The 24,224-nt window shown below is 48.7% G+C and overlaps 1 protein-coding gene across 2 annotated transcripts in view; it reads right to left on the bottom strand.

The window, feature by feature from the left end:
* Positions 1–921: 921 nt before the first annotated feature.
* The window catches only part of slc7a1a (solute carrier family 7 member 1a), a 74,950-nt gene continuing 51,647 nt past the window's right edge, over positions 922–24,224 (bottom strand). The window contains exons 8-13 of one of the 2 annotated variants that reach the window (XM_046330771.1): positions 22,458–22,594; positions 14,191–14,293; positions 7,815–8,023; positions 7,336–7,487; positions 1,619–1,727; positions 922–1,334 (exon numbers count right to left, since the gene is read on the bottom strand). In XM_046330771.1, coding sequence (XP_046186727.1) covers positions 1,138–1,334; positions 1,619–1,727; positions 7,336–7,487; positions 7,815–8,023; positions 14,191–14,293; positions 22,458–22,594 — 907 coding nt within the window. In that variant the 3' untranslated portion in view covers positions 922–1,137. Of the gene's footprint in view, positions 1,335–1,618; positions 1,728–7,335; positions 8,024–14,190; positions 14,294–22,457; positions 22,595–24,224 lie in introns of both variants that reach the window. The other variant, XM_046330764.1, reaches the window with a different exon arrangement.

The raw sequence follows: 24,224 nt of genomic DNA, 5'->3' as shown, positions 1-24,224 counted from the left end.
GATTTGATCGTGGACTATACTAACTATCGGTTAAGGGCTTGTAAGTAATCATTTCACAGTAAAGTCTACACCTTATGTGTTCAGCGCAGGTGTTGAACACAATTTTATTTCATTTGATGTGAAAGGTCTACTGACGTTGTGTGATACACAGTGACCTCTAGTGGTGAGCCACAGCCACTACATCACAGGAAGATAACGGAAGTTTACAACAAGGTAGCCTATATCCTGCTAGGGGAGGTTGTAACAGTTGAGACTAGAAAATACACTGTTTCAGAGGAAACACACATATATAGCTCATCCATGGTTTTAGCAGATCTAAAGGTAGAGTATATTAGCAGTTAGTTATTAATTATTATTATTATTATACTAGTTATGAATTATTTAACACCATGTCTGGTGTTTACCCTTCTAGACAGGTTGACAATCATCTGAAAATGTTGAGAGTTTTGCCTCATCAAACAGTATGATTATCTTGAAGATTACCCGACAGAGTTTCCATCGCTAGCAGTTACAAAAGTCATCTGAGTGACCCGGTGATGTTTTCTGACATCTCTGGAGTGACAGCCTTAATTCACAACCCTAATGCACAACCTTAACCCTAACTAATCCATTAGGATGTTAACCAACAGATAGTCCTTCCTGAGCTGTGAGAGAACCGTGTGCCAGCTAGTTGAGTATCCTCACTGCACACAGACGTCAATTCAACGTCTATTCAGCGTTAGTTCAACGTAACTTAATTGAAATGATTTGGAAACAACGTTGATTCAACCAGTGGGCCCAGTCCTCAACAGCAACATTACCCCACTCCCACCACTACCCCACTCCCACCACATCAACCCACACTCTCCCTAAAATGGAGGAGGACAAGATCCAAGATGTCTGCTCAGTTTCTCTAGGTTTCCCTGGGTTGATATGGTTCTCCATACGCCACTGTGAGATGTTAGACCAAAGTCTAAATCCAGGACTCTGTTAAAAAACGGCATGGTACATCCCAAAATGAGACGGTTCATTCCAAGAGGGTTCCATCCTGTTTGATAAAGGTTCCAGACAGACAAAAGTTCCAAAGGGGCGTGATAAGGTGTGGCATGTAGGGTGGTCAGGGCAGGCTGTGGCAGTTGTCAGCTGGGTCCTAGCACTCTACAGGTCTCGGTCCTCCTCTCCCCGGGCCTCCAGACCATTATCTAGAAACGCCTCTTTCTCAGGAGAAATGGGCTCCATGTTGTGTGAGTGGCTGGCTATGTAGCCGTTCAGCTCTACATCAGACCCAGGAGAGGAGCGGTCCAGAGCCGCCTCAGCACTGTGGTGGATCCCGTAGCCAAAGTAGATCACAAACCCTGCAATAAACAGAGGGGTTAATAATGGAATGTCTTGGAAGAGGATATATTTATTTTATTTTTGATTGAACCCTGAGATATGTTTTTAGACCAGAGGACAGAGTGCCTCCAAAACCTGCAGCATCTGGTCTCCCATCCAGGGACTGGCCAGGACCAACCTTGCTTAGCTTCAGAGCCAAGCCAACAGCGGTATATCTCTATGGAAGAGCTGATAATATTCTGATAATGTCTTGGAAGAGGATATCTCTATAGAGATGACATTGTTATAGAAAATAGTTTCTTACCTATAGCCATCCAGACAGCAAAGCGTATCCACGTGCCTCTGTCCAGTTGCATCATCAGGTAGACGTTGACAAACATGCTGACCACTGGGATGAACGGCAACAGGGGCACCTTAAGGGGTCGGAGGTAAAATACAAACATGCTGACCACTGGGATGAATGGCAACAGGGGCACCTTAAGGGGTCGGAGGTAAAATACAAACATGCTGACCACTGGGATGAACGGCAACAGGGGCACCTTAAGGGGTCGGAGGTAAAATACAAACATGCTGACCACTGGGATGAACGGCAACAGGGGCACCTTAAGGGGTCGGAGGTAAAATACAAACATGCTGACCACTGGGATGAACGGCAACAGGGGCACCTTAAGGGGTCGGAGGTAAAATACAAACATGCTGACCACTGGGATGAATGGCAACAGGGGCACCTTAAGGGGTCGGAGGTAAAATACAAACATGCTGACCACTGGGATGAATGGCAACAGGGGCACCTTAAGGGGTCGGAGGTAAAATACAAACATGCTGACCACTGGGATGAACGGCAACAGGGGCACTTTAAGGGGTCGGAGGTAAAATACAAACATGCTGACCACTGGGATGAACGGCAACAGGGGCACCTTAAGGGGTCGGAGGTAAAATACAAACATGCTGACCACTGGGATGAACGGCAACAGGGGCACCTTAAGGGGTCGGAGGTAAAATACGAACATGCTGACCACTGGGATGAACGGCAACAGGGGCACCTTAAGGGGTCGGAGGTAAAATACAAACATGCTGACCACTGGGATGAACGGCAACAGGGGCACCTTAAGGGGTCGGAGGTAAAATACAAACATGCTGACCACTGGGATGAATGGCAACAGGGGCACCTTAAGGGGTCGGAGGTAAAATACAAACATGCTGACCACTGGGATGAACGGCAACAGGGGCACCTTAAGGGGTCGGAGGTAAAATACAAACATGCTGACCACTGGGATGAACGGCAACAGGGGCACCTTAAGGGGTCGGAGGTAAAATACAAACATGCTGACCACTGGGATGAACGGCAACAGGGGCACCTTAAGGGGTCGGAGGTAAAATACAAACATGCTGACCACTGGGATGAATGGCAACAGGGGCACCTTAAGGGGTCGGAGGTAAAATACAAACATGCTGACCACTGGGATGAACGGCAACAGGGGCACCTTAAGGGGTCGGAGGTAAAATACAAAGATCATGCAGAGGTCAGTGAGTGAGAGCCAATCAGTGAGCCAGAAACAAGAGGCGTAATCCAAGTCGATATTCAAATAAAATAAGAAATTCTCCTCGACCAAGGTCACAAATTGGAGAAATCAAATATCGTGTAAAAGAGCCTAACTTTTTCATCGATTTTCTGTTATACAGAAATAACAAAAATATATTGTGTTGTTCAGGTCAAGAATAAATGTAAAACATCCCAACCTACTCCCATGTAGGGAGAGATAGAGCCTGTGAGAAGAGTCTATTCGGGGTGGGAGACGGTGTCCAAGCAAGACACACGAAGGTGTGGCAGGGTAGCCTAGTGGTTAGAGCATTGGACTAGTAACCGGAAGGTTGCAAGTTCAAATCCCCGAGCTGACAAGGTACAAATCTGTCGTTTTGCCCCTTAACAGGCAGTTAACCCACTGTTCCTAGACCAGTTAACCCACTGTTCCTAGACCAGTTAACCCACTGTTCCTAGAACAGTTAACCCACTGTTCCTAGAACAGTTAACCCACTGTTCCTAAACCGTCATTATAAATAAGACTTGCCTAGTTAAATGAAGGTTAAATAAAATGCCCCTTGTGATGTCCTAGCAGCCATGTGAATGAGTGCTAGCTAACGACCGGAACATTAAGCTAGCCAAGAACAACAACACAAACCAACAGACTATATACAGTGGGGAGAACAAGTATTTGATACACTGCCGATTTTGCAGGTTTTCCTACTTACAAAGCATGTAGAGGTCTGTAATTTTTATCATAGGTACACTTCAACTGTGAGAGACGGAATCTAAAATACAAATGTTAGGTGTTAGGGTGTTGGTGTTGGGGTCTTGGTGTTGGGGTCTTAGTGTTGGGGTCTTGGTGTTGGGGTCTTGGTGTTGGGGTCTTGGTGTTGGGGTCTTGGTGTTGGGGTCTTAGTGTTGGGGTCTTGGTGTTAGGGTGTTAGGGTGTTGGGGTCTTGGTGTTGGGGTCTTGGTGTTGGGGTCTTGGTGTTAGGGTGTTGGGGTGTTGGGGTCTTGGTGTTGGGGTCTTGGTGTTGGGTCTTGGTGTTGGGGTCTTGGTGTTGGGGTCTTGGTGTTGGGGTCTTAGTGTTGGGGTCTTGGTGTTAGGGTGTTAGGGTGTTGGGGTCTTGGTGTTGGGGTGTTGGGGTCTTAGTGTTGGGGTGTTGTTGTTGGGGTGTTGGTGTTGGGGTGTTGGTGTTGGGGTCTTGGTGTTAGGGTGTTGGGGTCTTGGTGTTGGGGTCTTGGTGTTGGGGTCTTGGTGTTGGGGTGTTGTTGTTGGGGTGTTGGTGTTGGGGTGTTGGTGTTGGGGTCTTGGTGTTAGGGTGTTGGGGTCTTGGTGTTGGGGTCTTGGTGTTGGGGTCTTGGTGTTTTGGTGTTGGGGTCTTGGAGTTGGGGTCTTGGTGTTTTGGTGTTGGGGTCTTGGAGTTGGGATCTTGGTGTTAGGGTGTTAGGGTGTTGGGGTCTTGATGTTGGGGTCTTGGTGTTGGGGTCTTGGTGTTGGGGTCTTGGTGTTGGGGTCTTGGTGTTGGGGCCTTGGTGTTAGGGTCTTGGTGTTGGGGTCTTGGTGTTAGGATGTTGGGGTCTTGGTGTTAGGATGTTGGGGTCTTGGTGTTGGGGTCTTGGTGTTAGGGTCTTGGTGTTGGGGTCTTGGTGTTGGGGTGTTGGTGTTGGGGTCTTGGTGTTAGGGTGTTGGGGTCTTGGTGTTAGGGTCTTGGTGTTTTGGTGTTGGGGTCTTGGTGTTGGGATCTTGGTGTTGGGGTCTTGGTGTTGGGGCCTTGGTGTTAGGGTCTTGGTGTTGGGGTCTTGGTGTTGGGGTGTTGTTGTTGGGGTGTTGGTGTTGGGGTGTTGGTGTTGGGGTCTTGGTGTTAGGGTGTTGGGGTCTTGGTGTTGGGGTCTTGGTGTTGGGGTCTTGGTGTTTTGGTGTTGGGGTCTTGGAGTTGGGGTCTTGGTGTTTTGGTGTTGGGGTCTTGGAGTTGGGATCTTGGTGTTAGGGTGTTAGGGTGTTGGGGTCTTGATGTTGGGGTCTTGGTGTTGGGGTCTTGGTGTTGGGGTCTTGTGAGAAGAGTCTATTCGGGGTGGGAGACGGTGTCCAAGCAAGACACACGAAGGTGTGGCAGGGTAGCCTAGTGGTTAGAGCATTGGACTAGTAACCGGAAGGTTGCAAGTTCAAATCCCCGAGCTGACAAGGTACAAATCTGTCGTTTTGCCCCTTAACAGGCAGTTAACCCACTGTTCCTAGACCAGTTAACCCACTGTTCCTAGACCAGTTAACCCACTGTTCCTAGAACAGTTAACCCACTGTTCCTAGAACAGTTAACCCACTGTTCCTAAACCGTCATTATAAATAAGACTTGCCTAGTTAAATGAAGGTTAAATAAAATGCCCCTTGTGATGTCCTAGCAGCCATGTGAATGAGTGCTAGCTAACGACCGGAACATTAAGCTAGCCAAGAACAACAACACAAACCAACAGACTATATACAGTGGGGAGAACAAGTATTTGATACACTGCCGATTTTGCAGGTTTTCCTACTTACAAAGCATGTAGAGGTCTGTAATTTTTATCATAGGTACACTTCAACTGTGAGAGACGGAATCTAAAATACAAATGTTAGGTGTTAGGGTGTTGGTGTTGGGGTCTTGGTGTTGGGGTCTTAGTGTTGGGGTCTTGGTGTTGGGGTCTTGGTGTTGGGGTCTTGGTGTTGGGGTCTTGGTGTTGGGGTCTTAGTGTTGGGGTCTTGGTGTTAGGGTGTTAGGGTGTTGGGGTCTTGGTGTTGGGGTCTTGGTGTTGGGGTCTTGGTGTTAGGGGTGTTGGGGGGTGTTGGGGTCTTGGTGTTGGGGTCTTGGTGTTGGGTCTTGGTGTTGGGGTCTTAGGGTGTTGGGGTCTTGGTGTTTGTTGGGGTCTTAGTGTGGTGTTGGGGTCTTGGTGTTAGGGTGTTGGGGTCTTGGTGTTGGGGTCTTGGTGTTGGGGTGTTGGGGTCTTAGTGTTGGGGTGTTGTTGTTGGGGTGTTGGTGTTGGGGTGTTGGTGTTGGGGTCTTGGTGTTAGGGTGTTGGGGTCTTGGTGTTGGGGTCTTGGTGTTGGGGTCTTGGTGTTGGGGTGTTGTCTTTGTTGGGGTGTTGGTGTTGGGGTGTTGGTGTTGGGGTCTTGGTGTTAGGGTGTTGGGGTCTTGGTGTTGGGGTCTTGGTGTTGGGGTCTTGGTGTTAGGGTCTTGGTGTTTTGGTGTTGGGGTCTTGGTGTTGGGATCTTGGTGTTGGGGTCTTGGTGTTGGGGCCTTGGTGTTAGGGTCTTGTGTTGGGGTCTTGGTGTTGGGGTGTTGTTGTTGGGGTGTTGGTGTTGGGGTGTTGGTGTTGGGGTCTTGGTGTTGGGGTCTTGGTGTTAGGGTGTTGGGGTCTTGGTGTTGGGGTCTTGGTGTTGGGGTCTTGGTGTTTTGGTGTTGGGGTCTTGGAGTTGGGGTCTTGGTGTTTTGGTGTTGGGGTCTTGGAGTTGGGATCTTGGTGTTAGGGTGTTAGGGTGTTGGGGTCTTGATGTTGGGGTCTTGGTGTTGGGGTCTTGGTGTTGGGGTCTTGGTGTTGGGGTCTTGGTGTTGGGGCCTTGGTGTTAGGGTCTTGGTGTTGGGGTCTTGGTGTTAGGATGTTGGGGTCTTGGTGTTAGGATGTTGGGGTCTTGGTGTTGGGGTCTTGGTGTTGGGGTCTTGGTGTTGGGGTGTTGTTGTTGGGGTGTTGGTGTTGGGGTGTTGGTGTTGGGGTCTTGGTGTTAGGGTGTTGGGGTCTTGGTGTTGGGGTCTTGGTGTTGGGGTCTTGGTGTTTTGGTGTTGGGGTCTTGGAGTTGGGGTCTTGGTGTTTTGGTGTTGGGGTCTTGGAGTTGGGATCTTGGTGTTAGGGTGTTAGGGTGTTGGGGTCTTGATGTTGGGGTCTTGGTGTTGGGGTCTTGGTGTTGGGGTCTTGGTGTTGGGGTCTTGGTGTTGGGGCCTTGGTGTTAGGGTCTTGGTGTTGGGGTCTTGGTGTTAGGATGTTGGGGTCTTGGTGTTAGGATGTTGGGGTCTTGGTGTTGGGGTCTTGGTGTTAGGGTCTTGGTGTTGGGGTCTTGGTGTTGGGGTGTTGGTGTTGGGGTCTTGGTGTTAGGGTGTTGGGGTCTTGGTGTTAGGGTCTTGGTGTTTTGGTGTTGGGGTCTTGGTGTTGGGATCTTGGTGTTGGGGTCTTGGTGTTGGGGCCTTGGTGTTAGGGTCTTGGTGTTGGGGTCTTGGTGTTAGGGTCTTGGTGTTAGGGTCTTGGTGTTAGGGTCTTGGTGTTGGGGTCTTGGTGTTTTGGTGTTGGGGTCTTGGTGTTGGGGTCTTGGTGTTAGAGGGTTGGGGTCTTGATGTTGGGGCCTTGGTGTTAGGGTCTTGGTGTTAGGGTCTTGGTGTTGGGGTCTTGGTGTTTTGGTGTTGGTGTCTTGGTGTTAGGGTCTTGGTGTTAGGGTGTTGGGGTCTTGGTGGGGTTACGTATTGTATACCCACCTTAAAGGACAGCTTGGTCTTGCTCTCTGGTTGTCTCCAGATTATAAAGGTGAGGAGAACACACACCATGAAGATGCCGGTCAGAGCTACGATGTTCCACACTGCAAATCCACCCTGTACTGCTAGTATACTGAACACCAGGATCAGAAGGCCTATAGGGGGAGGAGGAGGAGGAGAGGAAGAGGGGAAGAGAGGGAGGAGAGAGAGGAGAGGAGGAAAACACACACCATGAAGATGACGGTCAGAGCTACGATGTTCCACACTGCTGGGAGGCGGGAAGAGAGGGAGGGAGGGAGGAGAGGAGGTGGAAGAGGGGAGGAGAGGAGGAGAGGGAGGAGGAGGTAGGAGAGGAGGGCAGGCAATGGAGGAGAGGGGAGGGCAGGCAATAGATGACAGAGGAGAGATAGAAAGGGATGAGAAGGGAGGAGTGTGTGTGTCTCTGTGTAGCTTATCTGTAGTCTTCCTGTACCCCCCTTTACCCATGAGGCTGACAGTGATGTTGACAGTGAAGCCGGACAGGGCTGAGGGTTCAGAGTTGTCAGGGAACAGGACAGTCTTCAGGCTGAAGTGCTCCTTCACACCAGGCAGGATGCCCATACTGGGGGCGGAGATACCATCACTAAGCTCCATCTCCTCCACGGTACTGGCCATCTGATAGGCCAAGGAGCTGGGATGCTCTGGTTGGTACCTGGAACAGAGAGGAGTTTTACTGTGTCCCAAATGTTCTCCTAACCTACTGTGTTAGTTCTCCTAACCTGCTATTTCCATATTGCAGTGTTTCTCAACCCTTCTCCTTGCGGACTCCCAGATGTTTCATGATTTTGTTGTAGCTCTGAACGGTCAAAGTTTTGATTAGATTTTTTATTTATTTGACCTTTACTTAACCAGGTAGGCTGGTTGAGAACACCTTTATTTAACCAGGTAGGCCAGTTGAGAACATTGTTCCCATTTACAACTGCTACCTGGCCAAGATAAAGCAAAGCAGTACGACACAAACAACAACACAGTTACACATGGAATAAACAACCGTACAGTCAATAGCACAATAGAAAAAAACATGTCTATATACAGTGTGTGCGAATGGCGTGAGGTGGTAAGGCAATAAATAGGCCATAGTAGCGAAGTAATTACAATTTAGCAAATTAACACTGGAGTGATAGATGAGCAGATGATGATGTGCAAGTAGAAATACTAGTGTGCAAAGGAGCAGAAAAGTCAAATAAAAATATGGGGATGAGGTAGAATGGGTGCGCTATTTGCAGATGGGCTATGTACAGAGGCAGCGATCGGTTAGCTGCTCAGATAGCTGATGTTAAAATGTAGTGAGGGAAATAAACGTCTCCAGCTTCAGCAATTTTTGCAATTTGTTCCAGTCATTGGCAGCAGAGAACTGGAAGGAAAGGCGACCAAAGGACAAGTTGGCTTTGAAATATACCTGCTAGAGCGCGTGCTACAGGTGGGTGTTGCTATGGTGACCAGTGAGCTGAGATAAGGCGGAGCTTTACCTAGCAAAGACTTATAGATGACCTGGAGCCAGCGGGTTTGGCGACAGATATGTAGTGAGGGCCAGCCAACGAGAGCATGGCGGTCACAGGGGTGGGTAGTATATGGGGCTTTGGTAACAAAATGGATGGCACTGTGATAGACTGTATCTAGTTTGCTGAGTAGAGTATTGGAAGCTATTTTGTAAATGACATTGCCGAAGTCGAGGATCGGTAGGATAGTCAGTTTTACAAGGGTATGTTTGGCTGCGTGAGTGAAGGTGGCTTGTTGCGAAATAGAAAGCCAATTCTAGATTTAATTTTGGATTGGAGATGTTTAATATGAGTCTGGAAGGAGAGTTTACAGTCTAGCCAGACACCTAGGTATTTGTAGTTGTCCATTTATTCTAAGTTAGAACCGTCCAGAGTAGTCGGGCAGGCGGGTGTGGGCAGCGAACAGTTGCATTAGCATGCATTTGGTTTTACTAGCGTTTAAGAGCAGTCGGAGACCACGGAAGGAGTGTTGTATGGCATTGAAGCTCGTTTGGAGGTTAGTTAACACAGTGTCCAATGAAGGGCCAGATGTATATAGAATGGTGTCGTCTGCGTCGAGGTGGATCAGGGAATTACCTGCAGCAAGAGCGACGTCGTTGATATATACAGAGAAAAGAGTCGCCCCGAGAATTGAACCCTGTGGTACCCCCATAGACTGCCAGAGGTCAGGACAACAGACCCTCCGATTTGACACACTGAACTCTGTCTGAGAAGCAGTTGCTGAACCAGGCGAGGCAGTCATTTGAGAAACGAAGGCTATTGAGTCTGCCGATAAGAATACGATGAAAAAGAAAGCATTGGCAAGGTCGATGAGGTAATCTCTTTTATCAATGGTGGTTATGATATCATTTAGTACCTTGAGCGTGGCTGAGGTGCACCCGTGATCAGCTTGGAAACTGGATTGCACAGCAGAGAAGGTACGGTGGGATTCGAAATGGTCAGTGATCTGTCTTTAACAGGCGGCAACAATGCAAGACTTGTTTCTAGAGAGATTCATTTTTTAAATGAGCAGCTCGAACTGTTTGGGCACAGACCTGGAAAGTATGACAGAACTTTGCAGGCTATCTCTGCAGTAGATTGCAACTCCTCCTCCTTTGGCAGTTCTATCTTGATGGAAAATGTTGTAGTTGTGGAGGGAAATCTCAGAATTTGTGGTGGCCTTCCTGAGCCAGGATTCAGGCAAGGACATCGGGGTTGGCGGAGTGTGCTAAGGCAGTGAGTAAAACAAACTTAGGGAGGAGGCTTCTGATGTTAACATGCATGAAACCAAGGCTTTTTTGGTTACAGAATTCAGCAAATGAGAGCACCTGGGGACACACAGGGCCTGGGTTAACCTCCACATCACCGAGGAACAGAGGGGGAGTAGGATGAGGGTACGGCTAAAGGCTGTCAAGACTGGTCATCTGGTCATCAGTGTTGAGGACAGAGAATAAAGGGAGCAGATTTCTGGACGTGGTAGAATAGATTCAGGGCTTAATGTGCAGACAGGGGTATGGTGGGGTGCGGGTACAGTGGAGGTAAGCCCAGGCACTGGGTGATGATAAGAGAGGTTGCGTCTCTGGACTTGCTGGTTATAGTGGGTGAGGTCACCGCATGTGTGGGGGGTGGGACAAAGGAGGTATCTGAGGCATGTTGATTGGGACTAGGGGCTCCATAGTAAACTAAAACAATGATAACTATCCTAAACAACAGTATACAAGGCATTTTGACATTTGAGAGAGACATAAAGCGATGATGATTAATTGTTAAGTTGAATCAGGTGTGCTAGTTCTGGAATATATTAAATTCATGGAACCGCTGGGGGGGGGGGGGGGGGTCCCAGAGGAAGGGTTTGAGAAACACTGTCCAATTGTACTATGTAGGTAATCTGGTGGACAGACTATGTCAACATAAATGGTAGCGTTGATCTGTCATGATACAACGAGATGCATATGAGATAACAAGCAGCAGTGCTTTGGATAAATCGTGATTTTGTATCTTTCACATTTTGGAAGGGGAGGCTCATAGACTTGCCCGTAACTTGTAAAGCGAGAGGGTGGAGCTCTTTGTTCTGGTGTTCTGATACTGATGATTTGTTGCCACAGACGGTTTGTTTACGTTTCTGGCTATCTAGTAGTGCTCTATCTAGTAGTGCTCTATCTAGTAGTGCTCTATCTAGTAGTGTTCTATCTAGTAGTGTTCTATCTAGTAGTGCTCTATCTAGTAGTGCTCTATCTAGTAGTGCTCTATCTAGTAGTGCTCTATCTAGTAGTGCTCTATCTAGTAGTGCTCTATCTAGTAGTGTTCTATCTAGTAGTGCTCTATCTAGTAGTGCTCTATCTAGTAGTGTTCTATCTAGTAGTGTTCTATCTAGTAGTGTTCTCTAGTGCTCTATCTAGTAGTGTTCTATCTAGTAGTGTTCTATCTAGTAGTGTTCTATCTAGTAGTGCTCTATCTAGTAGTGCTCTATCTAGTAGTGTTCTATCTAGTAGTGTTCTATCTAGTAGTGCTCTATCTAGTAGTGCTCTATCTAGTTATATCTAGTGCTCTATCTAGTAGTGTTCTATCTAGTAGTGTTCCATCTAGTAGTGCTCTATCTAGTAGTGCTCTATCTAGTAGTGTTCTATCTAGTAGTGCTCTATCTAGTAGTGCTCTATCTAGTAGTGTTCTATCTAGTAGTGCTCTATCTAGTAGTGCTCTATCTAGTAGTGCTCTATCTAGTAGTGCTCTATCTAGTAGTGCTCTATCTAGTAGTGTTCTATCTAGTAGTGCTCTATCTAGTAGTGCTCTATCTAGTAGTGCTCTATCTAGTAGTGTTCTATCTAGTAGTGTTCTATCTAGTAGTGCTCTATCTAGTAGTGCTCTATCTAGTAGTGCTCTATCTAGTAGTGCTCTATCTAGTAGTGCTCTATCTAGTAGTGTTCTATCTAGTAGTGCTCTATCTAGTAGTGCTCTATCTAGTAGTGTTCTATCTAGTAGTGCTCTATCTAGTAGTGCTCTATCTAGTAGTGCTCTATCTAGTAGTGCTCTATCTAGTAGTGCTCTATCTAGTAGTGTTCTATCTAGTAGTGCTCTATCTAGTAGTGCTCTATCTAGTAGTGTGCTCTATCTAGTAGTGCTCTATCTAGTAGTGTTCTATCTAGTAGTGCTCTATCTAGTAGTGCTCTATCTAGTAGTGCTCTATCTAGTAGTGTTCTATCTAGTAGTGCTCTATCTAGTAGTGCTCTATCTAGTAGTGCTCTATCTAGTAGTGCTCTATCTAGTAGTGCTCTATCTAGTAGTGCTCTATCTAGTAGTGTTCTATCTAGTAGTGCTCTATCTAGTAGTGCTCTATCTAGTAGTGTTCTATCTAGTAGTGTTCTATCTAGTAGTGTTCTATCTAGTAGTGCTCTATCTAGTAGTGTTCTATCTAGTAGTGTTCTATCTAGTAGTGTTCTATCTAGTAGTGCTCTATCTAGTAGTGCTCTATCTAGTAGTGTTCTATCTAGTAGTGTTCTATCTAGTAGTGCTCTATCTAGTAGTGCTCTATCTAGTAGTGTTATATCTAGTAGTGCTCTATCTAGTAGTGTTCTATCTAGTAGTGTTCCATCTAGTAGTGCTCTATCTAGTAGTGCTCTATCTAGTAGTGTTCTATCTAGTAGTGCTCTATCTAGTAGTGTTCTATCTAGTAGTGCTCTATCTAGTAGTGCTCTATCTAGTAGTGCTCTATCTAGTAGTGCTCTATCTAGTAGTGCTCTATCTAGTAGTGCTCTATCTAGTAGTGTTCTATCTAGTAGTGCTCTATCTAGTAGTGCTCTATCTAGTAGTGTTCTATCTAGTAGTGTTCTATCTAGTAGTGCTCTATCTAGTAGTGCTCTATCTAGTAGTGCTCTATCTAGTAGTGCTCTATCTAGTAGTGTTCTATCTAGTAGTGCTCTATCTAGTAGTGCTCTATCTAGTAGTGCTCTATCTAGTAGTGCTCTATCTAGTAGTGTTCTATCTAGTAGTGCTCTATCTAGTAGTGCTCTATCTAGTAGTGTTCTATCTAGTAGTGCTCTATCTAGTAGTGTTCTATCTAGTAGTGCTCTATCTAGTAGTGCTCTATCTAGTAGTGTTCTATCTAGTAGTGCTCTATCTAGTAGTGTTCTATCTAGTAGTGCTCTATCTAGTAGTGCTCTATCTAGTAGTGTTCTATCTAGTAGTGCTCTATCTAGTAGTGCTCTATCTAGTAGTGTTCTATCTAGTAGTGCTCTATCTAGTAGTGTTCTATCTAGTAGTGCTCTATCTAGTAGTGCTCTATCTAGTAGTGCTCTATCTAGTAGTGTTCTATCTAGTAGTGTTCTATCTAGTAGTGCTCTATCTAGTAGTGCTCTATCTAGTAGTGCTCTATCTAGTAGTGCTCTATCTAGTAGTGCTCTATCTAGTAGTGACATTGGGGACAACAATTCACTTTATCAATGAAGCAAAACCAAACCTTTTTCCTAACATTAAACCTCATCCTTCTAACCTGCTCAATTAATTTGTAAGTCGCTCTGGATAAGAGCGTCTGCTAAATGACTTAAATGTAAATGTAAATGTTAATTCAGCTGAACTGCATAATTAGTTCTCCTAGTCTGCCAATTTCAATATCCTAACCTGCTGTGTTAGTTCTCCTAACCTGCTGTGTTAGTTCTCCTAACCTGCTGTGTTAATCATCCTAACCACCTGGCTTAGTTCTTCTAACCTGCTGTGTTAGTTTTCCTAACCTGCTGTGTTAGTTCTCTTAACCTGCTGTGTTAGTTCTCCTAACCTGCTGTGTTAGTTCTCCTAACCTGCTGTGTTAGTTCTCCTAACCTGCTGTGTTAGTTCTCCTAGCCTGCTGTGTTAGTTCTCCTAACCTGCCACGTTAGTTCTCCTAATCTGCTGGGTTAGTTCTCCTAACCTGCGCGTTAGTTCTCCTAACCTGCCACGTTAGTTCTCCTAGCCTGCTGTGTTAGTTCTCCTAACCTGCGCGTTAGTTCTCCTAACCTGCCACATTAGTTCTCCTAACCTGCTCTGTTAACAGACCATCAGTATTACCACGCCAGTACTCTTAAGGTTAGAGGACATAGTCTGATCCTCGTTCAATCTCTTAGGGCTAGAGGACACAGGCAGAACGAGGATCAATCTCTTAGGGTTAGAGGTCACAGGCAGAACGAGGATCAATCTCTTAGGTTTAGAGGACACAGGCAGACCATTACAGATGGAGATAATCCTTTTTTAATGGGTGTCATCTGTTGATAGATATGATTGTCCTCTAACCTGAGTACCAGAACACAGGGTTTAGGGTTCAGGATACTAACCTGAGTACCAGAACACAGGGTTTAGGGTTGAGGATACTAACCTGAGTACCAGAACGCAGGCTGCCACCAGGGTGTAGGCCAGTAGAGTGCCAATAGACATCAGATCAACCAGGTCCTTCAGGTCAAACAGAAAGGCCATGATAGCTGGAGGAGAGACAGAAAGGCCATGATAGCTGGAGGAGAGACAGAAAGGCCACGACAGCTGGGGGAGAGACAGAAAGGCCATGATAGCTGGAGGAGAGACAGAAAGGCCACGACAGCTGGGGGAGAGACAGAAAGGCCATGATAGCTGGAGGAGAGACAGAAAGGCCACGACAGCTGGGGGAGAGACAGAAAGGCCATGATAGCTGGAGGAGAGACAGAAAGGGACAGCTAGCTGGGGAGAGACAGAAAAGGCCATGATAGCTGGAGGAGAGACAGAAAGGCCACGACAGCTGGGGGAGAGACAGAAAGGCCATGATAGCTGGGGGAGAGACAGAAAGGCCACGACAGCTGGGGGAGAGACAGAAAGGCCATGATAGCTGGGGGAGAGACAGAAAGGCCAGCCTAGGGGGAGAGACAGAAAGGCCATGATAGCTGGGGGAGAGACAGAAAGGCCACGACAGCTGGGGGAGAGACAGAAAGGCCATGATAGCTGGGGGAGAGACAGAAAGGCCATGATAGCTGGAGGAGAGACAGAAAGGCCATAAGGCCATGATAGCTGGGGGAGAGACAGAAAGGCCATAAGCCAATGATAGCTGGGCGAGAGACAGAAAGGCCATGATAGCTGGAGGAGAGACAGAAAGGCCATGATAGCTGGGGGAGAGACAGAAAGGCCATAAGCCAATGATAGCTGGGCGAGAGACAGAAAGGCCATGATAGCTGGAGGAGAGACAGAAAGGCCATGATAGCTGGGGGAGAGACAGAAAGGCCATAAGCCAATGATAGCTGGGCGAGAGACAGAAAGGCCATGATAGCTGGAGGAGAGACAGAAAGGCCATGAGGCCATGATAGCTGGGGGAGAGACAGAAAGGCCATGATAGCTGGAGGAGAGACAGAAAGGCCATGAGGCCATGATAGCTGGAGGAGAGACAGAAAGGCCATGATAGCTGGAGGAGAGACAGAAAGGCCATAAGGCCATGATAGCTGGAGGAGAGACAGAAAGGCCATGATAGCTGGAGGAGAGACAGAAAGGCCATGATAGCTGGAGGAGAGACAGAAAGGGAGCTGGGGAGACAGAAAGGCCATGAGGCCATGATAGCTGGAGGAGAGACAGAAAGGCCATGATAGCTGGGGGAGAGACAGAAAGGCCATAAGGCCATGATAGCTGGGGAGAGACAGAAAGGCCATGATAGCTGGGGAGAGACAGAAAGGCCATGATAGCTGGGGAGAGACAGAAAGGCCTGGGGAGAGACAGAAAGGCCATGATAGCTGGAGGAGAGACAGAAAGGCCATGATAGCTGGGGAGAGACAGAAAGGCCATGATAGCTGGGGAGAGACAGAAAGGCCATAAGGCCATGATAGCTGGGGGAGAGACAGACAATACCATGATAGCTGGAGGAGAGACAGAAAGGCCATGATAGCTGGAGGACAGAGAGAGACAGAAAGGCCAGCTGGGGGAGAGACAGAAAGGCCATGATAGCTGGGGGAGAGACAGAAAAGGCCATGATAGCTGGAGGAGAGACAGAAAGGCCATGATAGCTGGAGGAGAGACAGAAACAGAAAGGCCATGATAGGGAGAGACAGACAGAAAGGCCAAGGCCATGATAGCTGGAGGAGAGACAGAAAGGCCATAAGGCCATGATAGCTGGAGGAGAGACAGAAAGGCCATGATAGCTGGAGGAGAGACAGAAAGGCCATGATAGCTGGAGGAGAGACAGAAAGGCCATGATAGCTGGGGGAGAGACAGAAAGGCCATGATAGCTGGGGAGAGACAGAAAGGCCAAGGCCATGATAGCTGGGGAGAGACAGAAAGGCCATGATAGCTGGAGGGAGAGACAGAAAGGCCATGATAGCTGGGGAGAGGAAAGGCCATGATAGCTGGGGGAGAGACAGAAAGGCCATAAGGCCATGATAGCTGGGGAGAGACAGAAAGGCCATAAGGCCATGATAGCTGGAGGAGAGACAGAAAGGCCATGATAGCTGGAGGAGAGACAGAGGCCATGATAGCTGGGGAGAGACAGAAAGGCCATGATAGCTGGGGAGAGACAGAAAGGCCATGATAGCTGGGGAGAGACAGAAAGGCCATGATAGCTGGGGAGAGACAGAAAGGCCTGGAGGAGAGACAGAAAGGCCATGATAGCTGGAGGAGAGACAGAAAGGCCAGAAAAGGCCATGATAGCTGGAGGAGAGACAGAAAGGCCATAAGGCCATGATAGCTGGGGAGAGACAGAAAGGCCATGATAGCTGGAGGAGAGACAGAAAGGCCATGATAGCTGGAGGAGAGACAGAAAGGCCATAAGGCCATGATAGCTGGGGGAGAGACAGAAAGGCCATGATAGCTGGAGGAGAGACAGAAAGACCATAAGGCCATGATAGCTGGAGGAGAGACAGAAAGGCCATGATAGCTGGGGAGAGACAGAAAGGCCATGATAGCTGGAGGAGAGACAGAAAGGCCAGACAGAAAGGCCATGATGATAGCTGGAGGAGAGACAGAAAGGCCATGAGGCCATGATAGCTGGAGGAGAGACAGAAAGGCCATGCCATGATAGCTGGAGGAGAGACAGAAAGGCCATGATAGCTGGAGGAGAGACAGAAAGGCCATGATAGCTGGAGGAGAGACAGAAAGGCCATGATAGCTGGGGGAGAGACAGAAAGGCCATAGCTGGAGGAGAGACAGAGGCCATGATAGCTGCCATGAGGAGAGACAGAAAGGCCATAAGGCCATGATAGCTGGGGGAGAGACAGAAAGGCCATGATAGCTGGAGGAGAGACAGAAAGGCCATGATAGCTGGGGAGAGACAGAAAGGCCAAAGGCCATGATAGCTGGGAGAGACAGAAAGGCCAAAGGCCATGATAGCTGGAGGAGAGACAGAAAGGCCATGATAGCTGGAGGAGAGACAGAAAGGCCATAAGGCCATGATAGCTGGAGGAGAGACAGAAAGGCCATGATAGCTGGAGGAGAGACAGAAAGGCCATAAGGCCATGATAGCTGGAGGAGAGACAGAAAGGCCATGATAGCTGGAGGAGAGACAGAAAGGCCATGATAGCTGGAGGAGAGACAGAAAGGCCATAAGGCCATGATAGCTGGAGGAGAGACAGAAAATAAGGCCATGATAGCTGGAGGAGAGACAGAAAGGCCAGCTAATGATAGCTGGAGGAGAGACAGAAAGGCCATGATAGCTGGAGGAGAGACAGAAAGGCCAGCTGACAGAAAGGCCATGATAGCTGGAGGAGAGACAGAAAGGCCAGCTGGAGGAGAGACAGAAAGGCCATGATAGCTGGGGAGAGACAGAAAGGCCATGATAGCTGGAGGAGAGACAGAAAGGCCATAAGGCCATGATAGCTGGAGGAGAGACAGAAAGGCCATGAGGCCATGATAGCTGGAGGAGAGACAGAAAGGCCATAAGGCCATGATAGCTGGAGGAGAGACAGAAAGGCCATGAGGCCATGATAGCTGGAGGAGAGACAGAAAGGCCATAAGGCCATGATAGCTGGAGGAGAGACAGAAAGGCCATGATAGCTGGGGGAGACAGAAACAGAAAGGCCAGGCCATGATAGCTGGGGAGAGACAGAAAGGCCAAGGCCATGATAGCTGGAGGAGAGACAGAAAGGCCATAAGGCCATGATAGCTGGAGGAGAGACAGAAAGGCCATGATAGCTGGGGGAGAGACAGAAAGGCCATGATAGCTGGGGAGAGACAGAAAGGCCATAAGGCCATGATAGCTGGGGAGAGACAGAAAGGCCATGATAGCTGGAGGAGAGACAGAAAGGCCATGATAGCTGGAGGAGAGACAGAAAGGCCATGATAGCTGGAGGAGAGACAGAAAGGCCATGATAGCTGGAGGAGAGACAGAAAGGCCATGATAGCTGGGGAGAGACAGAAAGCTGGAGGACCATGATAGCTGGAGGAGAGACAGAAAGGCCATGATAGCTGGAGGAGAGACAGAAAGGCCATGATAGCTGGAGGAGAGACAGAAAGGCCATGAGGCCATGATAGCTGGAGGAGAGACAGAAAGGCCATGGAGGAGAGACAGAAAGGCCATGAGGACAAGGACAGATAAGGCCATGATAGCTGGGGGAGAGACAGAAAGGCCATGATAGCTGGAGGAGAGACAGAAAGGCCATAAGGCCATGATAGCTGGAGGAGAGACAGAAAGGCCATGAGGCCATGATAGCTGGAGGAGAGACAGAAAGGCCATAAGGCCATGATAGCTGGAGGAGAGACAGAAAGGCCAAAGGCCATGATAGCTGGAGGAGAGACAGAAAGGCCAGCTGGAGGAGAGACAGAAAGGCCATGATAGCTGGAGGAGAGACAGAAAGGCCATGATAGCTGGAGGAGAGACAGAAAGGCCATGATAGCTGGGGAGAGACAGAAAGGCCATGAGGCCATGATAGCTGGAGGAGAGACAGAAAGGCCATAAGGCCATGATAGCTGGAGGAGAGACAGAAAGGCCAGCTAAGGCCATGATAGCTGGAGGAGAGACAGAAAGGACAGAAAGGCCATGATAGCTGGAGGAGAGACAGAAAGGCCATAAGGCCATGATAGCTGGAGGAGAGACAGAAAGGCCATAAGGCCATGATAGCTGGAGGAGAGACAGAAAGGCCATGATAGCTGGAGGAGAGACAGAAAGGCCATAAGGCCATGATAGCTGGAGGAGAGACAGAAAGGCCATGATAGCTGGAGGAGAGACAGAAAGGCCATAAGGCCATGATAGCTGGAGGAGAGACAGAAAGGCCATGATAGCTGGAGGGAGAGACAGAAAGGCCATGATAGCTGGAGGAGAGACAGAAAGGCCATAAGGCCATGATAGCTGGAGGAGAGACAGAAAGGCCATAAGGCCATGATAGCTGGAGGAGAGACAGAAAGACCATAAGGCCATGATAGCTGGGGGAGAGACAGAAAGGCCATGATAGCTGGAGGAGAGACAGAAAGGCCATAAGGCCTTGATAGCTGGGGGGGAGACAGAAAGGCCATGATAGCTGGGGGGGAGACAGAAAGGCCATGATAGCTGGAGGAGAGACAGAAAGGCCATGATAGCTGGGGGAGAGACAGAAAGGCCATGATAGCTGGAGGAGAGACAGAAAGGCCATGAGGCCATGATAGCTGGAGGAGAGACAGAAAGGCCATGATAGCTGGAGGAGAGACAGAAAGGCCATGAGGCCATGATAGCTGGAGGAGAGACAGAAAGGCCATGATAGCTGGGGGAGAGACAGAAAGGCCAGCTAAGGCCATGATAGCTGGAGGAGAGACAGAAAGGCCATGATAGCTGGAGGAGAGACAGAAAGGCCATAAGGCCTTGATAGCTGATAGGGGAGACAGAAAGGCCATGATAGCTGGATAGCTGGAGGAGACAGAAAGGCCATGATAGCTGGGGGAGAGACAGAAAGGCCATAAGGCCATGATAGCTGGGGGAGAGACAGAAAGGCCATAAGGCCATGATAGCTGGGGGGGAGACAGAAAGGCCATGATAGCTGGAGGAGAGACAGAAAGGCCATGATAGCTGGAGGAGAGACAGAAAGGCCATGAGGCCATGATAGCTGGAGGAGAGACAGAAAGGCCATGATAGCTGGAGGAGAGACAGAAAGGCCATGATAGCTGGAGGAGAGACAGAAAGGCCATGAGGCCATGATAGCTGGAGGAGAGACAGAAAGGCCATGATAGCTGGAGGAGAGACAGAAAGGCCATGATAGCTGGAGGAGAGACAGAAAGGCCATGAGGCCATGATAGCTGGAGGAGAGACAGAAAGGCCATGATAGCTGGGGAGAGACAGAAAGGCCATGATAGCTGGAGGAGAGACAGAAAGGCCATGATAGCTGGAGGAGAGACAGAAAGGCCATGATAGCTGGGGGAGAGACAGAAAGGCCATGATAGCTGGAGGAGAGACAGAAAGGCCATGATAGCTGGAGGAGAGACAGAAAGGCCATGAGGCCATGATAGCTGGAGGAGAGACAGAAAGGCCATGATAGCTGGAGGAGAGACAGAAAGGCCATGATAGCTGGGGGAGAGACAGAAAGGCCATGATAGCTGGAGGAGAGACAGAAAGGCCATGATAGCTGGAGGAGAGACAGAAAGGCCATGATAGCTGGAGGAGAGACAGAAAGGCCATAAGGCCATGATAGCTGGAGGAGAGACAGAAAGGCCATGATAGCTGGGGGAGAGACAGAAAGGCCATAAGGCCATGATAGCTGGGGGAGAGACAGAAAGGCCATAAGCCAATGATAGCTGGGCGAGAGACAGAAAGGCCATGATAGCTGGAGGAGAGACAGAAAGGCCATAACCCCTTTATATCCTCTGTCTACAATAACCCCTCTATCTCCTCTGTCTACACTAACCCCTCTATCTCCTCTATCTCCTCTGTCTACACTAACCCCTCTATCTCCTCTGTCTACAATAACCCCACTATCCCTCTGTCTACACTAACCCCTTTATCTCCTCTGGCTACACTAACCCCTTTATCTCCTCTGTCTACACTTAACCCTCTATCTCCTCTGTCTACACTAACCCCTCTATCTCCTCTGTCTACACTAACCCCTTTATCTCCCCTGTCTACAATAACCCCTCTATCTCCTCTATCAACACTAACCCCTCTATCTCCTCTGTCTACACTTAACCCTCTATCTCCTCTATCTCCTTTGTCTATACTAACCCCTCTATCTCCTCTGTCTACACTAACCCCTCTATCTCCTCTGTCTACACTAACCCCTCTATCTCTTCTATCTACACTACTACACTACTATCTCCTGCCTCCCCCTACTCTCTCTCCTCCCCCTACAATCTCGCCTCCCCCTACTCGCTCTACTCTCTCCTCCCCTACTCTCTCCTCCCCCTACAATCTCTCCTCCCCCTACTCTCTCTCCTCCCCCTACAATCTCTCCTCCCCCTACAATCTCTCCTCCCCCTACAATCTCTCCTCCCACTACTCTCTCTCCTCCCCTACAATCTCTCCTCCCCCTACTCTCTCTCCTCCCTCTACTCTCTCTCTCCTCTCCCTACTCTCTCTCCTCCCCCTACAATCTCTCCTCTCCCGACTCTCCTCCCCCTACAATCTCTCCTCCCCCTACTCTCTCTCCTCCCCTACAATCTCTCCTCCCCTACAATCTCTCCTCCCTCTACTCTCTCTCCTCTCCCTACTCTCTCTCCTCCCCCTACAATCTCTCCTCCCCCTACTCTCTCTCCTCCCCCTACAATCTCTCCTCCCCCTACTCTCTCTCCTCCCCCTACAATCTCTCCTCCCCTACAATCTCTCCTCCCCCTACAATCTCTCCTCCCTCTACTCTCTCTCTCCTCTCCCTACTCTCTCTCCTCCCCCTACTCTCTCTCCTCCCCTACAATCTCGCCTCCCCCTACTCGCTCTACTCTCTCCTCCCCTACTCTCTCTCCTCCCCTACAATCTCTCCTCCCCTACTCTCTCTCCTCCCCCTACAATCTCTCCTCCCCCTACTCTCTCTCCTCCCCCTACAATCTCTCCTCCCCCTACTCTCTCTCCTCCCCCTACTCTCTCTCCTCTCCCTACTCTCTCTACTCTCTCATTTCCCTACTCTCTCTCCTCCCCCTACAATCTCTCCTCCCCCTACTCTCTCTCCTCTCCCTACTCTCTCTACTGTCTCATTTCCCTACTCTCTCTCCTCTCCCTCAACTCTTTTCATTCGTATGCTTGATAATAGTTGTCAGATAAGTAAATATCACTGGGCCGAGACTTCTGAAAGAGTGACAACAATACTACAAACTTATGATGTGTGGTTCAAACACAGAACATCTTGGCCACATCATCCACAGAGCTGGGGTCCAATCTGACTGTAGGTCCTCAGGTGACTAACTGTGTTACAGCACTCTGAACACCAGGTTGATTTATTATAATGTATTTATTAACTTTAACCTCTCTCTTCGAGGAGATGACAGCTAGGTAAACAACGACACCATGCAGCTGCTCGCTCTACCACTGTCTTCCCACCTCTACCTCTTGTAATTTAACTGACGCTGCTTACCAGACATGACTCCAGCAGCCATGGTGGATATGATGGGTGTCTTCTCTAACCTCTAACCTCTAACCTCTAACCCCTAACCCCTGATGCTGCTTACCAGACATGACCCCAGCAGCCATGGTGGATATGATGGGTGTCTTCTCTAACCTCTAACCCCTAACCCCTAACCCCTGACGCTGCTTACCAGACATGACTCCAGCAGCCATGGTGGACATGATGGGTGTCTTCCTCTCACTGATGCGGGCCAAGAAGGAGAAGAGGAGGCCATCGCGAGACATGGCAAATATTATACGAGGGAGAGGGAACATCGAGCCCAGGAGACTGGGGGGAGGAAGGGAGGGAGAGGAAAGGGATGAGGAGAGAGGGAACATAAAGCCCAGGAGACTGGGGGGAGGAAGGAAATGAGGGGAGAGGGTTGAGGAGAGAGGGAACATAAAGCCCAGGAGACTGGGGGTAGGAAGGGAGGGAGGGGAGAGGGTCGAGGAGAGAGGGAACATAAAGCCCTGGAGACTGGGGGGAGGAAGGGAGGGAGAGGAAAGGGATGAGAAAGGGAGATTTTGGTAGAATGGTAGGTATAGGAGGGGTGAGGGTAAAGTGGGGGAACAGGGGAGGAGAATTTGGTAGAGAAGAGGAAGAAGGGTTGAGGGGAGGAGGAAGGGTTGTGGGGAGAGAGATTTGATAGAGGAGGAGGAAGAGTTGAGGGGGCGAGGAAGGGTTGTCGGAAGGAGGAAGGGTTGAGGGGAGAGAGACTTGATAGATGAGAGGAGGAAGGGTTGAGGGGCATAGGAAGAGTTGAGGGGAGGAGGAAGGATTGAGGGGCTGGGGACTTGATAGAGGAGAGGAGGAAGGGTTGAGGGGGGAGGAAGGGTTGAGGGGAGAGAGACTTGATAGAGGAGAGGAGGGGAGGAGGGGAGGAGGAGGGTGACGGCTTAATAGAGGGTCAAACTAGTAAATAGCAGGAAGAGACAAGGAGTCAAACAACAAAATCCACCCTGTAACATAGCTGTAACGTAGCTCCCTGTAATGTAGCTGTAACGTAGCTCCCTGTAATGTAGCTCCCTGTAATGTAGCTGTAATGTAGCTCCCTGTAATGTAGACCTCTGAAATGTAGCTTCCTGTAATGTATCCCCTTGTAATGTAGCTGTAACGTAGCTCCCTGTAATGTAGCTCCCTGTAATGTAGCCCCCTGTACTGTAGCTGCAATGTAACTTCCTGTAATGTAACTCCCTGTAACGTAGCTCCCTGTACTGTAGCTGCAATGTAACTTCCTGTAATGTAACTCCCTGTAACGTAGCTCCCTGTAATGTAGCTGTAATGTAGCTGCAATGTAACTCCCTGTAATGTAACTCCCTGTAATGTAGCTCCCTGTAATGTAGCTGTAATGTAGCTGCAATGTAACTCCCTGTAATGTAACTCCCTGTAATGTAGCTGTAATGTAGCTGTAATGTAGCTGTAATGTAGCTCCCTGTAATGTAGCTGTAATGTAGCTGCAATGTAACTCCCTGTAATGTAACTCCCTGTAATGTAGCTGTAATGTAGCTGCAATGTAACTCCCTGTAATGTAACTCCCTGTAACGTAGCTCCCTGTAATGTAGCTGTAATGTAGCTGCAATGTAACTCCCTGTAATGTAGCTCCCTGTAATGTAGCTGTAATGTAGCTGCAATGTAACTCCCTGTAATGTAACTCCCTGTAATGTAGCTGTAATGTAGCTGTAATGTAGCTGTAATGTAGCTCCCTGTAATGTAGCTGTAATGTAGCTCCCTGTAATGTAGCTGTAATGTAGCTGCAATGTAACTCCCTGTAATGTAACTTGTTAGTGATAACCATGTTGTTAGTGATAACCGTGGTACCATGGTATTTTGGTGAGAGGGCTGACCATAAAGCCAGAGGTGAGGGTGGGGATTCGGGGTGTTCTGGTGCTTCCTGTAATATATCTCCCTGTAATGTAGC

The sequence above is a fragment of the Oncorhynchus gorbuscha genome, linkage group LG02, assembly GCF_021184085.1.
Source record: "Oncorhynchus gorbuscha isolate QuinsamMale2020 ecotype Even-year linkage group LG02, OgorEven_v1.0, whole genome shotgun sequence".
NCBI classification, from domain to species: Eukaryota; Metazoa; Chordata; class Actinopteri; order Salmoniformes; family Salmonidae; genus Oncorhynchus; species Oncorhynchus gorbuscha.
This window is presented reverse-complemented; position numbering and strand designations above follow the sequence as displayed.